The sequence below is a fragment of the Scyliorhinus torazame genome, chromosome 16 (genome assembly GCF_047496885.1).
Source record: "Scyliorhinus torazame isolate Kashiwa2021f chromosome 16, sScyTor2.1, whole genome shotgun sequence".
In the NCBI taxonomy this organism is placed as follows: domain Eukaryota; kingdom Metazoa; phylum Chordata; class Chondrichthyes; order Carcharhiniformes; family Scyliorhinidae; genus Scyliorhinus; species Scyliorhinus torazame.
In genome coordinates this window covers 190,599,980-190,619,523 of record NC_092722.1, presented here as the reverse complement: position 1 = coordinate 190,619,523, position 19,544 = coordinate 190,599,980, and the positions used below count along the sequence as shown (strand labels likewise).

General features: G+C 48.0%; 1 protein-coding gene across 3 annotated transcripts in view; it reads right to left on the bottom strand.

Annotated features, from left to right (window-relative positions):
• The window catches only part of LOC140393330 (uncharacterized), a 141,394-nt gene that overhangs the window by 117,511 nt on the left and 4,339 nt on the right, over nt 1-19,544 (bottom strand). For 2 of the 3 annotated variants that reach the window (XR_011935575.1, XM_072479662.1), the window contains exon 2: nt 13,069-13,134. Coding sequence is in view for 1 of the 3 variants with exons in the window: in XM_072479662.1 (XP_072335763.1) it covers nt 13,069-13,134 (66 nt within the window). In the remaining 2 variants the exon portion in view is untranslated. Of the gene's footprint in view, nt 1-13,068; nt 13,135-19,544 lie in introns of those variants that run through there. The other variant, XM_072479667.1, reaches the window with a different exon arrangement.

The following is a 19,544-nucleotide window of genomic DNA, read 5'->3' as shown; positions in this document are numbered from 1 at the left end:
TGTTTTTATTGGCTTTCACATTTTATGTTATACATTTCAGTTCGTAGGTTAAGTTACAAGTTGCAGACTATTTCGCGGAACATTAAGAGAAAATAGATCGTCAGCAGCAGCCCAGAGCGGGGGGGGGGACCTGTTTTGTTCTAGTTGGGGTGGAGGGGGGGGGGAGCACAATTTTTTCTTCTCTTTGTTACTTTGTTACTTCAACATGTTATTTAAATAATGTTATCTACTAGTTATTGTGTTATCTTATTTGTTGATTTGTAAGGTGGAAAAATTGTGTTTGAAAACTTTAATAAAATATATATAATTTTTTAAAGTTACAAGTTGCAAAACCGCACAAAACAATGGAAAAACCAAGGAAAAATTTAAATTACCAAGAGATAAACCAAAGAGCGGAAAATAAAACTGAAACAAAGATCACTATATATATTTACACGTAACTTGTCTCCCCTCTCTCTGTGGCTGTGGTCTACATTTGGCCGATCTGCCTCAGCTGTACTCCCCAGTGTTGGCCCAAGCATGTATTAACCGGCGTGTTTTCTTTTTTTTTTAAATTCACTCTGGTTTGCTACTGGCCCTCGGGCCAGTCCCTTGTACCTCGCGATCTTTTAGTGAGCTTTCAAACTCCATTGAGTACAACCCAGAGTCCTCAACCGCTCCCCATATGACAAGCCCTTCATTCCTGGGATCAATCTTATGAACCTCCTCTGGACCCCCTCCAACGCCAGCACATCCTTCCTTAGATACGGGGCCCAAAATTGCTCACAATATTCTAATAGGGTCTAATCAGAAGTTTATACAGCCTCAGAAGCTCTTGCTCTTGTATTCTAGCCCTCTCGACATGAATGCTAACATTGCATTTGCCTGCCTAACTGTTAATTGAAACCTGCATGTTAACCTTAAGAGAATCTTTAACTAGGACTCCTAAGTCCTAGTTGTGCTTCAGATTTCAGAAGCCTTTCCCATTTAGAAAATGGTCTATGCCTCTATTCTTTCCACCAAAATGCATAACCTCACACTTTTCCACATTGTATTCCATCTATAATATAATAATAATAATCGCTTATTGTCACAAGTAGGCTTCAATGAAGTTACTGTGAAAAGCCTCTCGTCGCCACATTCCGGCGCCTGTTCGGGGAGGCTGGTACGGGAATTGAACCGCGCTGCTGGCCTGCCTTGGGCTGCTTTAAAAGCCAGCTATTTAGCCCTGTGCTAAACCAACCCCTGGTGTGTTCTTACAAATCTGCCCATATTTTTTCAGTATCTTTATTAGCACTTTTCGCTGGTCTTCTTCGAAATAGACAAACTCGCTCTCTACCTGTTCCAAGATGTCTGTATTTGTTAGTCGTACCACAGGCGGGTCATGCTGTGAACAGTCAACCTCTTCTCCTATCTCACTCTTCCCATATCTGTCCTCTTCCACTACTTCTCCCATCTGACACACCCGTTCCTTCCCTATCCTCTTCCCTACCATGGTATATCTTCAACATATGTGGCATAATCTGTCTTTCTTCTTACAGTCTGGAGAATCTATCAGGTAAGTCACCTTATTGACCCTCCTAACTACCTTATAGGGGCCACTGAATTTTGCTTTCAGAAGTTCACCCTGCAACGGCAACGATACTTGCACTTCATAGAATTCATAGAATTTACAGAGAAGGAGGCCATTCGGCCCATCGAGTCTGCACCGGCTCTTGGAAAGAGCACCCTACCCAAGGTCACCACCTCCACCCAATCCCCATAACCCAGTAACCCCACCCAACACTAAGGGCAATTTTGGACACCAAGGGCAATTTATCATGGCCAATCCACCTAACCTGCACATCTTTGGACTGTGGGAGGAAACCAGAGCACCCGGAGGAAACACACACGCACACAGTGGGAGGATGTGCAGACTCCGCACTGACAGTGACCCAAGCCGGAATCGAACCTGGGACCCTGGAGCTGTGAAGCAATTGTGCTATCCACAATGCTACCATGCTGCCCTCATCTCCAGTCTGGAATATTCTGGACCGGGCATGTTTGGCTGCCCACATCTCACCCCCATAACTGCAGGGTAGGTGGATTGGCCGTGCTAAATTACCCCTTAATTGGGAAAGAAAAATAATTGGTTACTCTAAATTTATTTTTAAAATAAATTACCCCTTAACTGAAAAAAAAAAAAAGAATTGGGTACTGTCCTCTAAATTAAAATTTTTTTTTAAAATGTTTGTATGCCCACATTTTCATTCTTGCTCCTGAAACTACTACCTTAGCTGTAATTGTTCTCAAAGGTATAGCTTCCAGAAATTGGGTAGTCATATCCATGACCGTAAGAATGTACTGATGCCCTGCCTTTGTTTTAGGCAATGGTCCTATGCAATCGACCAATACCCGACTAAATGCTTCTTCAAACACTGGTTTGGGGTATTAAAGGTGCGGGTTTAACCTATTACCTGACAGATAAGACAGGTTCTATAGAATTGCGCTACATCCTTATGCAGCCCTGGCTAGGAAAATTCCTGTTGACTGATGTCTGAGTTTTGCGAATTCCCACATGTCCTGCCATTGGTATCTTATGTGCTGTCCGCAGTACTTCTCAACGATATTTGGGCTGTACCTCTATCGGATGAACAACCATCCAATCTCCACCCTCAGGTTGATGAGGAAGTCTCCACTTCCTCATCAGAACTCCGTTCTTTTTTAAAAAATATATTTTATTCAAATTTTTTGGCCAAACAAAATACAAAGGTTTTCCTTTTTACAACAGTAAAGCAGTATAAATAACAGTGGCCGTTTTTAACAAATAAATAAATAATATATAAACTAAATGGCAACTGCCATATCAAAAATAATAACTCTCCAAAAGTAAAATCAAACAATCCAACATACATAGCCTAATACAAATATCTATACAAAAACACCCCCGAGGACCTGCCCGGGCCCTCCCCCCCCCTCCCCCTCCCTCCCCCTCCCCCTCCCCCCTTCCCCTCCCCCTCCCCCCTTCCCCCCCTTCCCCTCCCCCCCGTCCCCCTCCCCCTCCTCCCCCTCCCCCCCTTCCCCTCCCCCCCGTCCCCCTCCCCCTCCTCCCCCTCCCCCCCTTCCCCTCCCCCCCGTCCCCCCTCCCCCCCTCCCCCTCCCCCCCCTTCCCCCTCCCCCCCCTTCCCCCTCCCCCCCTCCCCCCCTTCCCCCTCCCCCCCTCCCCCCCCCTTCCCCCTCCCCCCTCCCCCCCCCTTCCCCCCTCCCCCCTCCCCCCCCCTTCCCCCCTCCCCCCTCCCCCCCCTTCCCCCTCCCCCCCTCCTCCCCCCTTCCCCCTCCCCCCCCTTCCCCCCTCCCCCCCCCCCCCCTCCCCCCCCTTCCCCTCCCCCTCCCCCCCGTCCCCCTCCCCCCCCTTCCCCCTCCCCCCCGTCCCCCTCCCCCTCTCCCCCCCTTCTTCCCCCTCCCCCCCTTCTTCCCCCTCCCCCCCTTCTTCCCCCTCCCCCCCTTCTTCCCCCTCCCCCCTCCCGCCCCCCTCCCCCCTGGGTTGCCGCTGCTACCTTCCCATTTCCTTAATCGTTTTGCGAGGTAGTCAATGAACGGTTGCCACCGCCTGGTGAACCCTTGAGCCGAACCCCTTAGTGCGAACTTTATCCGTTCTAGTTTTATAAAACCTGCCATGGCATTTATCCAGGTCTCCACGCCTGGGGGTTTGGCTTCCTTCCACATAAACAATATCCTTCACCGGGCTACTAGGGACGCAAAGGCCAAGACATCAGCCTCTTTCGCCTCCTGCACTCCCGGCTCTTCTGCAACCCCGAATATAGCTAACCCCCAGCCTGGCTCAACCCGGACCCCCACCACCTTCGAAAGCACCTTTGCCACCCCCACCCAGAACACCTGTAGTGCCGGACATGACCAAAACATGTGGGTGTGCTTTGCTGGGCATCTCGAGCATCTCCCACACCTATCCTCTACCCCGAAAAATTTACTGAGCCGTGCTCCGGTCATATGCGCCCTGTGTAAAACCTTGAATTGTATCAGGCTTAGCCTGGTGCACGAGGACGACGAGTTTACCCTACGTAGGGCATCAGCCCACAGCCCCTCCTCAATCTCTTCCCCCAGCTCTTCTTCCCATTTCCCCTTCAGCTCATCCACCATGATCTCCCCTCGTCCCTCATTTCCCTGTATATATCCGACACCCTACCATCCCCCACCCATGTCCCTGAGATCACTCTATCCTGAACCTCCTGCGTCGGGAGCTGCGGGAATTCCCTCACCTGTTGCCTCGCAAAAGCCCTCAGTTGCATGTACCGAAATGCATTCCCTTGGGGCAACCCATATTTTTCCGTCAGCGCACCCAGACTCGCAAACGTCCCGTCTACGAACAGATCTCTCAGTTGCACAACCTCAGCTCTTTGCCATGCTCCAAATCCCCCATCCATTCTCCCCGGGACAAACCTATGGTTATTTCTTATCGGGGACCGCACCGAGGCTCCCGTCCTTCCCCTATGTCGTCTCCACTGCCCCCAAAGTTTTAGTGTTGCCACCACCACTGAACTTGTGGTGTATTTCTTCGGGGAGAACGGCAACGGCGCCGTCACCATTGCTTGTAGGCTGGTTCCCTTGCAGGACGCCATCTCCAATCTCTTCCACGCCGCTCCCTCCCCTTCTCCCATCCACTTACACACCATTGAGATATTGGCGGCCCAGTAGTATTCACTTAGGCTCGGTAGTGCCAGCCCCCCCCCCCTATCCCTGCTACGCTGCAAGAACCCCCTCCTCACTCTCGGGGTCTTCCCGGCCCACACAAAACTCATGACACTTTTCTCAATTCTCTTGAAAAAAGCCTTCGTGACCATCACCGGAAGGCACTGAAACATAAAGAAGAATCTCGGGAGGACTACCATTTTGACCGCCTGCACCCTACCCACCAGTGACTGGGGCACCATGTCCCATCTCTTAAAATCCTCCTCCATCTATTCCACCAATCTTGTTAAATTAAGCCGGTGTAAGGTTCCCCAACTCCTGGCTATCTGAATCCCTAAGTACCGGAAATCTCTTGTTACCTTCCTCAGCGGTAAGTCATCTATTCCCCTGCTCTGCTCCCCCGGATGCACCACAAACAACTCACTCTTACCCATAATCAATTTGTACCCCGAAAATTCACCAAACTCCCCGAGTGTCTGCATTATCTCAGGCATCCCCTCCACTGGGTCCGCAACATACAACAATAAATCATCTGCATACAAGGATACCCGGTGTTCTTCTCCTCCCCTGAGCACTCCCCTCCACTTCCTGGAACCCCTCAATGCTATTGCCAGGGGCTCAATCGCCAGTGCAAACAGTAACGGAGACAGGGGACACCCCTGCCTCGTCCCTCTATGAAGACGGAAGTAATCAGACCTCTATCTGTTCGTGACCACGCTCGCCACCGGGGCCCTATACAGCAGCCGTACCCATCCGATATACCCTTCTCCAAAACCAAATCTCCTCAGCACCTCCCACAGATAATCCCACTCCACTGTGTCGAATGCTTTCTCGGCGTCCATCGCCACCACTATCTCCGCCTCCCCCTCTGGTGGGGGCATCATCATTACCCCTAGCAACCTCCGTATGTTCGTGTTCAGCTGTCTCCCCTTAACGAACCCAGGTTGATCCTCGTGGACCACCCCCGGGACACAGTCCTCTGTCCTCGTCGCCATCACCTTGGCCAGGAGCTTAGCATCTACATTTAAAAGGGAAATGGGCCTGTAGGACCACACTGCAGCGGGTCTTTTTCCTTCTTCAAAAGGAGCAATATCGTTGCCTCCGACATAGTCGGGGGCAGCTGCCCCCTTTCCCTAGCCTCATTAAAGGTTCTCGTCAAAAGCGGGGCCAGTAAGTCCATATACTTCCTATAAAATTCCACCGGGAATCCGTCCGGTCCCGGGGCCTTCCCCGCCTGCATGCTCCCAATCCCCTTTACCACCTCCTCCATCTCAATCTGTGCTCCCAGTCCCGCTCTCTCCTGCTCCTCCACCTTAGGGAATTCCAGCTGATCCAAGAAACACATCATTCCCTCCTTCCCTTCCGGGGGCTGAGCCTTATATAACCTCTCATAAAATGCCTTGAACACCCCGTTCACTCTCTCCGCTCCCCGTTCAATCTCTCCCTCCTCATCTCTCACCCCACCTATCTCCCTCGCTGCTCCCCTCTTCCTCAATTGGTGGGCCAGTAGCCGACTCGCCTTCTCTCCATACTCATACTGTACACCCTGTGCCCTCCTCCACTGTGCCTCTGCCTTACCCGTGGTCAGCAGGTCAAATTCCACATGTAGCCTTTGTCTTTCCCTGTACAGTCCCTCCTCCGGTGCCTCCGCATATTGCCTGTCCACCCTCAAAAGTTCTTTCAGCAATCGCTCCCTTTCTTTACCCTCTTGCTTCCCTTTATGTGCCCTTATGGATATCAGTTCCCCTCTAACCACTGCCTTCAACGCCTCCCAGACCACTCCCACCTGAACCTCTCCATTGTCATTAAGCACCAAGTACCATTCGATGCGCCCCCTCACCCTTAAACATACCCCCTCATCCGCCAATAAGCCCATATCCATTCTCCAAAGTGGGTGCTGTTCTTTTTCCTCTCCTACCCCAGGTCTACCCAATGTGGAGCGTGGTCCGAAATAGCTATGGCCGTATATTCCGTCCCTGTCACCTTCGGAATCAGTGCCCTTCCCAAGACAAAAAAGTCTATCCGTGAGTATACTTTGTGGACATGGGAGAAAAATGAGAACTCCTTACTCCTAGGCCTACTAAATCTCCAGGGGTCTACCCCTCCCATCTGCTCCATGAAGTCCTTGAGCATCCTGGCCGCTGCCGGCCTCCTCCCGGTCCTCAATCGGTCCAGCACCGTATTGAAGTCTCCCCCCATTACCAACTTTCCCGCCTCCAGGTCCGGGATACGCCCCAGCATACGCTTCATGAAGTTGGCATCATCCCAGTTCGGGGCATATACGTTCACCAGAACCCCCGCCTCCCCTTGCAATCTGCCACTCACCATCAGATATCTACCCCCACTATCCGCCACTATGGGCTTTGCCTCAAACAGTACCCGTTTCCCCACTAAGATAGCCACCCCCCTGTTCTTCGCATCCAAACCCGAATGAAACACCTGCCCCACCCATCCTTTACGTAGTCTGACCTGGTCTATCAGTTTCAGATGCGTCTCCTGCAACATAACCACATCTGCCTTTAATTTCTTTAGATGTGCGAGTACCCGTGCCCTTTTAATTGGCCCGTTCAGCCCTTTCACGTTCCACGTGATCAGCCGGGTTGGGGGGCTCTTTACCCCCCCCCCCTTGTCGACTAGCCATCCCCTTTTTTAACCCAGCTCCTCACCCGGTTCCCACGCACCCGTGTAGCCCCCCGACGGCGCCCTCCCGCCTCGACCACCCCATCCCATAACAGCTCACCCTTCTCCTTAGCAGCAGCAACCCAGTTAACCCCCCCCCTCCGCTAGATCCCTTTCTAGCGTAGTTGCACCCCCGATGTTGCTCCCAGAAGTCAGCGAACTCTGGCTGACCTCGGCTTCCCCCCGTGACCTCGGCCCCCACTGTGCGAGGCCCCCTCCTTCCTGCGTCCCTCTTCCCGCCATAATTACCATAGCGCGGGAACAAAGCCCGCGTTTCCCACTCGGCCCCGCCCCTAATGACCGGCACCCACAGTTCCTCATACTCTCCTCCTCCTCCCCCCCCCCCCACCCCCCCCCCCCAAACATGGGGAAGAGAGAAAAGTTACAGGATCGCAGGATTAACAAATTGAAAAATCATCCCCCCCCCCCCCTTTTTTCCTCGCCCCACATAATCACCCCACCACTTTGTCCCAAAAGTTATTTCTCTCGCCAGACTATTCCAGCTTCTCGTCCACAATGAATGTCCACGCCTCTTCTGCCGTCTCAAAGTAGTGGTGCTTCCCTTGGTGTGTGACCCACAATCTCGCCGGTTGTAACATTCCAAACTGGATCTTCTTTTTGTGAAGCACCGCCTTAGCCCGATTAAAAAACTTGCCCTCCTTCTCGCCACCTCCGCACTCCAATCCTGGTATACGCGGATCACCGCGTTCTCCCACCTACAGCTCCGAGTTTTCTTCGCCCATCTGAGGACCGTCTCTCTGTCCTTATAATCGGAGAAACCTCACCACTATAGCTCGAGGTATTTCTCCAGCCCTCGGTCTTCGCGCCAGAACTCGATAAGCTCCCTCCACCTCCAAAGGGCCCGTCGGGGCCTCCGATCCCATTAGCGAGTGAAGCATCGTGCTCACATATGTCCCGACGTCCGCCCCTTCTGCGCCTTCGGGAAGACCCAGAACCCTTAAATTCTTCCTCCTCGAATTATTCTCCAGTACTTCCAGCCTTTCCACACACCTTTTGTGATGTGCCTCGTGGGTCTCGGTCTTCACCACCAGGCCCTGTATTTCGTCTTCATTTTCAGCAGCCTTTCCCTTCACAACCCGAAGCTCCTGCTCTTGGGTCTTCTGCTCCTCCTTTAGCCCATCAATCGCCTGTAATATCGGGGCCAACAGCTCCTTCTTCAACTCTTTTTTCAGTTCTTCCACACAGCGCCGCAGGAACTCTTGTTGGTCCGGGCCCCATAACAAACGGCCACCTTCCGACGCCATCTTGCTTTGTGCTTGCCTTCCTTACCGCTGCTCCAGAGGATCCTCCGCAATCCGGCCGCTATCCTCTCCCTTATCCATACGTGTCCGGGGGATTCCCTTCTGGTTTACCGCACAGTGTTTTTGGCCGTTTAAATTGCCGTTGGGGCTCCTATTAAGAGCCCAAAGGTCCATTCCACCGGGAGCTGCCGAAACGTGCGACTTAGCTGGTCATCGCCGCACCCGGAAGCCCAGAACTCCGTTCTTAATGTAACAGCACTCTGGAGCCCCTCATCCTCAATTTCTGTGAGAGCTGACTGTGCTAATCCACGTATCTCTGGATCCACCTCCAGGGCCTCAATTAGTGAAGTCCTACCAAGCACTTCCTCGGAATTATCCCCATTCTCAAGGGTAGTTTTGGCTACTCTACCACCTGATTGTGACGTGACTTTACTCTCTGGTGGTGTACATTGTTTAGCCATTGCCCTGGTCGCTACACACAACGAAAAAATATCTGGAGATTGTCCCTGTAACTGTTCTGTCTCCTTATCTACCCCAGACTCTCCGTAACGATGGGTGAATCTATAATCTTCACTCCTACCAAATCGTTCCCCAAAATCAGTCTACTCCGTCTACTGGTAACTTCTGAACCACTCGGACAACTACTGGACCAGACAATAAATCACACTTCAATTGTACTTAATACAATGGAATCGGGATATAATCTCCACTTATCCCATTCACTAATACCTTTGTTTTCACTGAACTCTCCAGAGTGAAAACCAAATCGCTCTCCATTTGATGAGAATGGGATGATCGTTGATGGAACAAAGGTTTGAATTTATGGATCAACTCATAATCGTCAGCCATTATTTTCTAGTGGTCATCACCCTTTGGTTTTCAACATAGGTTCTTGTCACAGAAGGCAGTGAATTCTTAAATTCTTCTAAGAAAATTACTTCGCGCAAAGCCTCAATGGTAGTTTCAACTCCCATTGCTCATATCCACCGATTAAAATTGTTCACCTTAATTCTTTCAAATTCAGTACAGGTCTTTCTCGGCCGTTTCCTTAAATTCCAAAACTTTTGCCTATATGCCTCAGAAACAAGTTCATTTACACCAAGAATCGTGTTTTTTTTTTTTAAACCTCGTCGTAATCCTTCCACACACCCTCTGACAGGGAAGCATAAACTTCCTGGGCGGGATTCTCCGAAACGGAGGCAGAGTGTTCGCGCCGTCAACGGCCCCTATCCCGACCGATTCAGGGCCCGATAATGGGCTAGGAGCGGCGCCGCGTCATTTACACGCGCCAGGCCTTGGCGCCGCGTAAAGGCGGTGCCGCATACATGACGCAGCCGGCGCCACATAACTGGCATCACCCAGCCATGCGCGGGTTGGCCGGCGCCAACCCGCGCATGCGTGGTTGCCGTCCTCTCTGAGTCCGCCCCACAAGACGATGTCAGACAGATCTTGCGGGATTGCGGAAGAAAGGAGGTCCTCCTTCAGAGAGGTCGGCCCGACGATCGGTGGGCACCGATCACGGGCCAGACCCCATTTGAGGCCCCCCCCCCGGTGCAGGATCCCCCCTCTTCTCCCCCCCCCCCGCCCCCCCACCCCCGGCAGGCCGCCCCCCCCCCAGCGTTCCCGCCAGCAGCGACCAGATGTGGACAGCGCCGGGGGGAACCCGCCGTTTTGGGCTGGCCGCTCGGCCCATCCGGGCCTGAGAATAGCAGGGGTGCCGGGGAATCGCCATTTTGGGTGTCTCGGGCGATTCTCCGGCCTGCGCCGCGCGGAACTCGACGGGGCCGTTCTCGCCGCTTGGGAGAATCGCGGGAAGGCGTCGGACCGGCGTCGCTGGAAAATTTGGCGACCCAGGCAATTCTCCGAACCGGAGCAGGAGCAGAGAATCGCGCCCCCTGTGCCTGCCACATCAATTTACTTTGCATGGGTAATGTCCACTTTTCTTTCGTCCATTTGGTAGCTATTTTCTCAAATGCCATGAAAATGTCTCTACTTCCTTTTCTTCAAACTTTGGTAGGGCCTGTATAAACTTAAGCATATCGCCACTGGGTTCCGTTGTATGTTAAAGCTCCCCTCTAGCTCCTGGCAACTCCCTTTTAATTTCCAGTGCCTTAAACTGGATAGATCTCTCTTTTGCTTTTTCCTCTGTCTCCAATTCCAACCTCCTCATTCCATTTGAAAAGCTCTTTTTTTTTTGCTGCATTTCCAATTCCCTTTCTTCTTCCTACATTTCCAATTTTCTTTCTTTTTGCTGTATTTCTAACAGTTTCATTTGTAACTGGATTTTAACTAATTCCACTGTTTCTTGCCACGTTCCAGGTTGAGTTTCTGACATTGCTTTCAAATTTAAATGATGAGCAATCGCTTGCATTATCTCTACCTTCCTACCTTTAAGCAGCACCTCCATTTTTAATTCACTTGCCAATTCATTTAGCTTGTCTTTTCAAAGTCCTTGTAAATAAACCAAAAAGCAGGTCCTCCGCCTGATGAAAAGCCTTCGCACCTTCCAGAGCCATCCTGTTATATTACAAACCTGCTGCATTTTCTTCATAAATACCGTACCCCAAATGTCACGGTCTATCATTCCAAAGATCAAAAAACCAAGCCCCCAAATTATGTTATGACACCCTGGGCTAGTATCCGGTCAATTCCAGCCCCACTTGACCTGGAGTCGCAACATAATTGAAATTAACTATTAATTCTTAGAAAATACCTGAAGTCTTTGGCTGCCCAATAACTATGCTCATACTAACTATAATTGAAAAGGCAGCAAATACAACTGATTAATTATCTAATCTCTAACCCCGCTCTTTAACTTACCCCACCGTCTACACACACACACAAGACAGACAAAGGCAGAGGGGGAAAAGGGGTGGAAAGAAAAATAATACGATGAGTAAAAGGATAAAAGTTTTTGTTTCAGATGGACGTCTTCCACTTTGATTATTTTGTGACTGTGCCTAGAGTTGGAGGCAGGTCTTTTCAGTCTGTAATGGTTTTCACTGTAGATTCATCAGGATCTCAAGGCATCTCTGCAGATTCAGAGACAGCAGGCAAGAAATATTTTTTGAGAAAGAGAGAGAGAGAGAGAGTAACACACGCAACACACAAGTTCTTCTCTCAGTGTCCAGGAGAGTTCTTCTCTTTGGGTCCCCTGAAAACCTCCCACCTGACTGAAACCAATCACTATCTGTTGCTGGGCAGAATACGGGATTTGGCCAATCCATTAGCCACCACCCAACCAATTGAACTAAATCCATCCAATATCCCAGGTGCCAGAAAGTCTGACTTCTTCTGTTAAAAGTCTAAATCTTCATTGCAGTGTACTAGTTAGCAGCTTTTGAATTCCTCACTTCCTCTTAAAGGTATATGTCCGTTTAATATCAATGGATCAAAAATTATAATGACAAAGTAAAAGAAATGAGAAATAAGGGAATCAACAGGAAAGGTCCTCACAATGGTCATTCAGTGTCACGATGTTTGTGTCTTCAATCTTCATAGATATATCTTTTTACTTTTAAAATGAGTAAATAACCTTAAAAAATATCTTTAAAAAACCAAGCTCAATCCACCTGGGACAATGGGGAACCACTTGCTTTGTTCCAGGACATCAAACCCAAAGGGATAAATATGTAGAACAGAGAAGCTCTAAACTTTGTAAAAAAAAAAATCAGAGGTCAGTCAGCTAAGTTACCGTAATAGCTTTCATCTTCAGTAGTTTAGGTTGAGACTTACTAATGTTCTTGATTGTTCAAAACCATATATAATTCCTCTATCAAAGTGACAGAAATATTCAGCAACATATCTGTCCAAAATGAACAAAATGTTTTCTATTCTCAAAAAAACCCCAAATGTCAGCACAATTTATTATAACCCTCGGAAGCACCAACTTGACAGCTTGTGAAATTACAGTAAAACCTCCCCTACATTGTTCCATCTTTTTAATAAGGATTTTTGTAAAATGAACCTTACCGTACAATCTACCTGCTTATATTTTATATCATTTTCTTGATTAATAAAATATAGTATTTACTGTTATTTGTGCTACATGCCTAGACTGAGCTAAATTTTGTGGGTTTTTATTACCCACCAACTTCCATTATAGCAGAAATGCAGAAGTCTACTCCCTTCCTAACAACACTGTGGATGTACCTAAATCATATTAACTGTAGCCGTTCAAAGTAGCAACTCACTACCACCTTCACAAGGGCAATTAGGGATGGACAATAAATGCTGGCCTTACCAGATATGCTTACATCCTATCAACAAATAAAAAAAGCCTAAAATACATTAGCCTAAAACCTTTCAGCATGGGTATCCTCTCTCCCTCATCCAAAAATAGAATCCTGTAGGGAAAAAAAACAAACATAGTCCACTATTTCCAGAATTTGTTCAAATAAAAACTATGGGTTTCATAACTATTATTGGGAGAGGTTATTAGAAATAAATTTAAAAGGTTTACCTTCAAATAGGCTGATATCTTTTAGAAGTCTCGGTCCAAACAGTCCTTCCAAAATGCTTTCAAACCCTTATAGAAAAACAATTACAACAATGTGAGTACAAACAAAATTGTCCTGGCAACAACATGCAGGAGCAGAAACAGCAGGCATTAATTTCACAATTATATATCTGCCAACCCGTGCTGTAATATTTATTATATGCATTGGACTGTGATTAATAGAGCTGCTCAATATATTTATAGACATAAAAAATGTTGCAATTTTAAAATACCAGCATTAATATTTTTAAGAAATAATTCAGCTGGAAAACAACTTCACAAAATCTTGCTAATTCTTCCTTGTATATTGAGAAAAATCAACATAGGTAGACTGGATCTGTGAATTTTTTTTTTACAGCTTTACACTGCATCTAACTAAGCCATGCCTGACCTGGCAGTGCTTAATGTAATGACTAGTTTATACCAGATGTGCAAAACCATCTGTTTTCTCTAGCATATATCCATCAACAATAGGACAACTGGAACGGACTATCCACAAAAGTAATGACAATCGTAACATCAGACCTGGAATATTTTATTTTAGCATTTGGGCAGAAGTATGACATTAAATACATATTTGGGCAAGGAAGTGGTTCCATACAGATCTTTTAAGCAGTTCTTCATGACATTGGTGACCTTGATGGTTCAGCTTTCTGCATTGGTCACTGATTAGTCCACAAGCCTGGACTGAATCAAAACTTCCAAATAAAGGAAATTCTAGGATTGTTTTATAGGTGAAAATGGAAGAGGGAAATATGGAACAGGAGCAAGTTGATACCTCAAGAATGTGGAAAAACACAAATAAGCAATCACTGGAACCAGACTCCCAATATTTTGCTTCCAATCTCATACACATTTTCATCCGTACTGTTTACCAAACTCAGTCAATAAACAAACAAAATATGGACAAAGATGCAGACTTCCACTTAACGCAACGTTACACACCTCCACGGTGTGGTAGCACAGTGGTTAGCAAGTTGCTTCACAGTTCCAGGGTCCCAAGTTCGATTCCCGGCTTGGGTCACTGTCTGTGCGGAGTCTGCATGTTCTCCCCTTGTCTGCGTGTGTTTCCTCCCACAGTCCAAAGATGTGCAGGTTAGGTGGATTAGCCATGCCAAATTGTCCTTAAGTGTACAAAAAGGTTGGGTGGGGTTACTGGGATAGGATGCTCTTTCCAAGGGCCAGTGCAGACTCGATGGGCTGAATGGCCTCCTTCTGCACTGTAGATTGTATGATTTTCCAACCAAGACATTCAGGAATACCATATAAATAACAAATCCACTATTTATTTTATTAATTGACGGGATGTGGGCGTCGCTGGTTAGGCCAGAATTTATTGTCCATCCCTAGTTGCCCTTCAGAAGGTGGTGGTGAGCTGCCTTCTTGAACCGCTGCAGTTCTTGAGGTGCAGGTACACCCTTGTGCTGTTAGGGAGGGAGTTCCTGGATGTTGCCCCAGCGACAGTGAAGGAATGGCCTACATATTTCCAAGTCAGGATGGTGATTGGCTTGGGGGGAAACCTCCAGGTGGTGGGGTTCCCAAGAATCTGCTGCTCTTGTCCTGATAGATGGTAGTGGTTGTGGGTTTGGAGGTGCTGTTTAAGGAACCTTGGTGAGTTACTGCAGTGCATCTTGTAGATGGTACACACGGCTGCCACTATACGTCGGTGGTGGAGGGAATGAATGTTTGTGGAGGGGGGGTCCATCAAGCGAGGCTGCTTTGTCCTGGATGGTGTTGAGCTTCTTCTTTAAAATAAATTTAGAGTACCCAATTATTTTTTTTCCCCAATTAAGGGGCAATTTAGTGTGGACAATCCACCTAACCTGCACATCTTGGGTTGTGGAGGTAAAACCCATGGAGACACGGTGAGAATGTGACCCGGGGCCGGGATCGAACCTGGGTCCTCAGCGTCGGCAAAAGTGCTAACCACTGCGCCGCCCAATGTCGAGCTTCTTGAGTGTTGTTGGAGCTGCACTCATACAAGCAAGAGGAAAGTATTCCATCGCACTGCTGGCTTGTGCCTTGTAGATGGTGGACAGGCTTTGGGGGGGTGAGTTACTCACCGTAGGCTTCCTCGTCTTTGACCTTCCCTGGTAGCCACAGTATTAATGGGTCTAGTCCAGTTCAGATTATGATCAATGGTAGCCCCCAGGATGTTGATTGTGGGGGATTCACTGGTCGTAATGCCATTGAATGTCAAGAGGCGGTGGTTAGATCCTCTCTTGTAGCAGACGGTCATTGCTTGGCACTTGTATGGCGCAAATGTAACTTGCCACTTGTCAGCCCAGGCCTGGATAGTGTCCAGATTTTGCTGCATTTGGACATGGACTGCTTCATTATCTGAGGAGTTGCAAATGGTGCTGAACATTGTGCAGTCATCTGCAAACATCCCCATTTCTGACCCCTGATGATAGGAGGGAGGTCATTAATGAAGCAGCTGAAGATGGATGGGCCTAGGACACTATCCTGCAGTGTCCTCAAGGAGAAGTTCTAAAATATTTTCTCATAACAATCTTCTGCTTTTGTCGTCTTTTTTTCTATATATTTGTTGATTTACCCTGATCATACACTTTCTTTAATCTTCTCATTTTATTTTCATCAACAATCCACAATTGCAACTCAATTATCAATTTGTTCCTCGTAATTACTTCCCTTGGTTTATATTTTCCTCCATTGTTTTGTGCACAAGTAAAATAAAGTATGTTAAATATTAATATCATAATGGATTTATTCAGTAACATTCACAGCGAGGGAAACTTGGAGGGACACATTGTGTGAAAAAGAGTAGCTGTCTTGCAGGATTTATAGCTTCATTTAAAGATCTCTGCTGTGTTGGCGTCACATGATCTAACCAATAGATAAGCCAGTAGCTAAAACTCGCGACTGCTCTAGTTTCAGTCCCCTTGCACAATAATGCACCATTGCTTATTTGTTCACAATGCCGGATATTCCATGATTTACTTTAGGCTGTAGGTGGTGTGGGAAAGTTGCCCAAGCAACTCTAGGCGCTAAACTAACACAGTACAATTCAGCAAACTATTGACCACTGTCAATGTTGGGATAGCTATGCTAGTATCTCCAGCCTAAGCTACCAAATACTGATTTGAAAAGCATATGTCTTGGGATTAGTCAATTAATCCAATGTCCACCTTTGCTAATATTTTAAATCTGTAATATACACTGATCATATTTCCTGGTAATGAAATCTCCATTACTGAACAGGTTCCGCCACAGTTAACCGATCCTTCAGTATGTGCATCAACCCTCAGCACACTGACCATTAACTTTTTCCAGTTAACATTGATGAAAAGGCCCAAAATAGTACATCAGCAATCTGAAATTCCCCTCTCACCAACTTGCTATTGATAGGAAAACAAAGGTAGCTTTAAGGGATTTATATTTGAATTGGTAAACATTAGAAATATGGTACAGTTTTAAGTTTGTTCAATTTAATGTTTCTGTACCTGGAAGGATGAACCCTATAATAGCTAGATTAATGCTGGATAGAGATGTTAGTATATGTGGGGGTTGGTTCAGTTCCAACTGCGTTTTATGCATAGAGAGGGCTCCCCAATGAAGTATAAATAAACTAGCAGTCATTGTTTAATAACTGGTGCACTCTAAGCTAGAGAAACTTTTAAGTTTTAGCTCAGTTCATTTGATTGCAGTTGAAGGTAGGTAGTGAGAGAAGGCAGCTCTCTCAGCTCTGCGAGAAGCAGTTGGTTTAGAAGGCTAGAGAGGGATCATCTCTCTCAGCTTTGGTAGAGGAAAAGACATACCATGAAATAATGGTTAAGAAAACAAATGCAGAGAACTGAAGAACAGCTAGTTAATGAAACTAGAGAAATGAAGAGAAGTTTCCAAAAAGTCTGAGGTTAAAGGTACTAGAATGCACTCTTCAGTAGAGACATACAGAACTGAGAATAAGGTTGAGACAACAGAAAGGTATCCAAAGTGATTGTCAGGCTTGAGATTTTACTGCAGCCTGTGGAACGAGATTTGAAAAAACTTTGGAAATTGGCAGCTGGATCTCATCCTAGCCTGGACTCGCTGTTAAAAATGGAGGGTAAGCTTTATTTAAAAGTGTAATTTGGAAAACCTGGTTTGGATTTCAGAATGCAAACCACTAAGGGAAAGCTTTATTCCGAGAGAAGATTTCAAAGAGTGTTTTTGGGAGTGGAGTTTGGAATTTCTCATGTGACTATCATCTGGTAGGATTCTGAAGAGAAAGCCACAGACTCCAACTTGGGTTCAGAGTGGAGTGTTTATTTGACCACAGCCAATTTGGTTGTTTAAAGGAGATTTTGTGTTACCATTATAGTTTAAGATGTACTCTGTAGTCCATGCTAATTTAAAAATCTTTTATTCATTTATAGGATGATAGCATCACTGTTAGGCATTTATTGCCCATCCCTCGTTGCCCTTCAGAAGGTGAGATGTCTTCTTGAACCGTTCCAGTCCTTGAGGTGTAGATACAATCACTGTGCTGTTAGGGAGGGAGTTCTAGGATGTTGTCCCAGTGCCAGTGAAGGAACGGTGATATATTTCTAAGTCAGGATGGTGATTGGCTTGGAGGGAAACCTCCAGGTGGTGGGGTTCCCAGGTATCTGCTGCTCTTGTCCTGATAGATGGTAGTGGTTGTGGGTTTAGAAGGTGCTGTCCAAGGAACCTTGGTGAGTTACTGTGTCTTGTAGATGGTACACACGGCTGCCACTGCTCGTCGGTGGTGGTGGGTTTGAATGTTTGTGGAAGGGGGAGCAATCAAGCAGACTGCTTTGTCCTGGATGGTGGCAAGTTTCTTGACTGTTGTTGGAGCTGCACTCATCCAGGGCCTACTTCAAGATCCGACCCCAGGAGCGCCCAGGGAACGAACAGACCACGGGACCCAGCCCAACCTGTCTCAGGATGCCCCTTGCCCACAACCCAGGACCCCCGAAACGGCGGAGACCGCGCACGAGGACCCAAAGGCGCTGCAAGGTATTCCCGCGCCCGCAGAACGCCGTGACCCATCCAGATCACAAACATGCCCCCCGAGCAATCCCTCGACCTCAACCAGTGCCCAGGACCCTGCCAGACGCGACCCCAGATACGTAAACAGCGCCCTGTTCACTGCCAGCGCCCTGGACCCCGCCAGACGCAACCACCTACCTTCCACAAGAGCTGACATTGGCCATCGGATCCCAGGATCATCCAGCAGCAGCTGCCGACCGAGGAAGCGAGGGAAACGCGGCGGTCTGCAGGTTAGACTGAAGCAACGCGGTTTCAAGACCCCTCTCCCCAGCATACTCCTGGCAAACGTCCAAGCGATCGAAAACAAGCTGGATGAACTTAACGCCAGACTTACCTCTCAAGAGGGAAGTTAGAGACTGTGTGCTCTGTTTCACAGAGACATGGCTCACCCCTGCCTCACCGGACTGTGCCATACAACCTGATGGCTTCTCAATTCACCAGGCGGACCGCATGGCATCATCATGGCAAAGCGAAGGGTGGAGGGGTTTGCCTCCTCATCAACTCCTCCTGGTGCTTGGATGTGGCGACTCTGGCGACCTGCTGCTCCCCAGACCTGGAATACCTGACCGTGAAGTGCCGCCCATATTATCTTCCACGTGAGTTCACTTCAGCCATTATCACAGCGGTCTACATCCCACCCCAGGCAGTAGTGAGGAAGGCACTGGATGAACTATACACAGTAATAAATAACTACGAAACAGAACACCCGGAGGCCTTGTTCATCGTGGCCGGAGACTTCAACAAGGCCAACCTCAAGAGTGTACTGCCAAAATTCCACCAGCACATCTCCTGTCCCACCAGGGGCGACAACACCCTTGACCACTGCTACTCAAAAATCAAGGGCGTCTACCGTTCCATCCCCCGACCGTACTTTGGGAAATCAGACCATAAGACGGTGCTCCTTCTCCCGGCATACAAGCAGAAACTCAAGCGGGAGAATCCAGCTAAGAAGGTTGTGCAGTGCTGGTCCGAGGAGACAGAAGAGCTCTTACGTGACTGCTTAGAGACAGTGGACTGGTCCATATTTAAGAACTCAGCGACCAACTTAAATGAGTATGCCACCACCGTCACAGAATTCATCAGCAAATGTGTGGACGACTGCGTGCCAAAGAAAGCAGAACGTGCGTTCCCCAACCGGAAACCATGGCTCAATCGCGAGATTGACTCCCTACTGAAGGACAGATCTGAGGCGTTCAAGGCAGACGACCCTGACCTATACAAGAAATCCAGGTACGACCTCCGCAAAGCCATCCGGAATGCCAAGAGAGAATATCAAACCAAGCTAGAGTCACAGACAGACTCTCGGCGGTTGTGGCAAGGACTAAACAACATTACGGGCTACAAAGCGAAGCCGAACAGGATCTCTGGCAGCAGCGCACCCCTCCCCGATGAACTCAATGCATTTTATGCTCGGTTCGAGCAGGTGACCA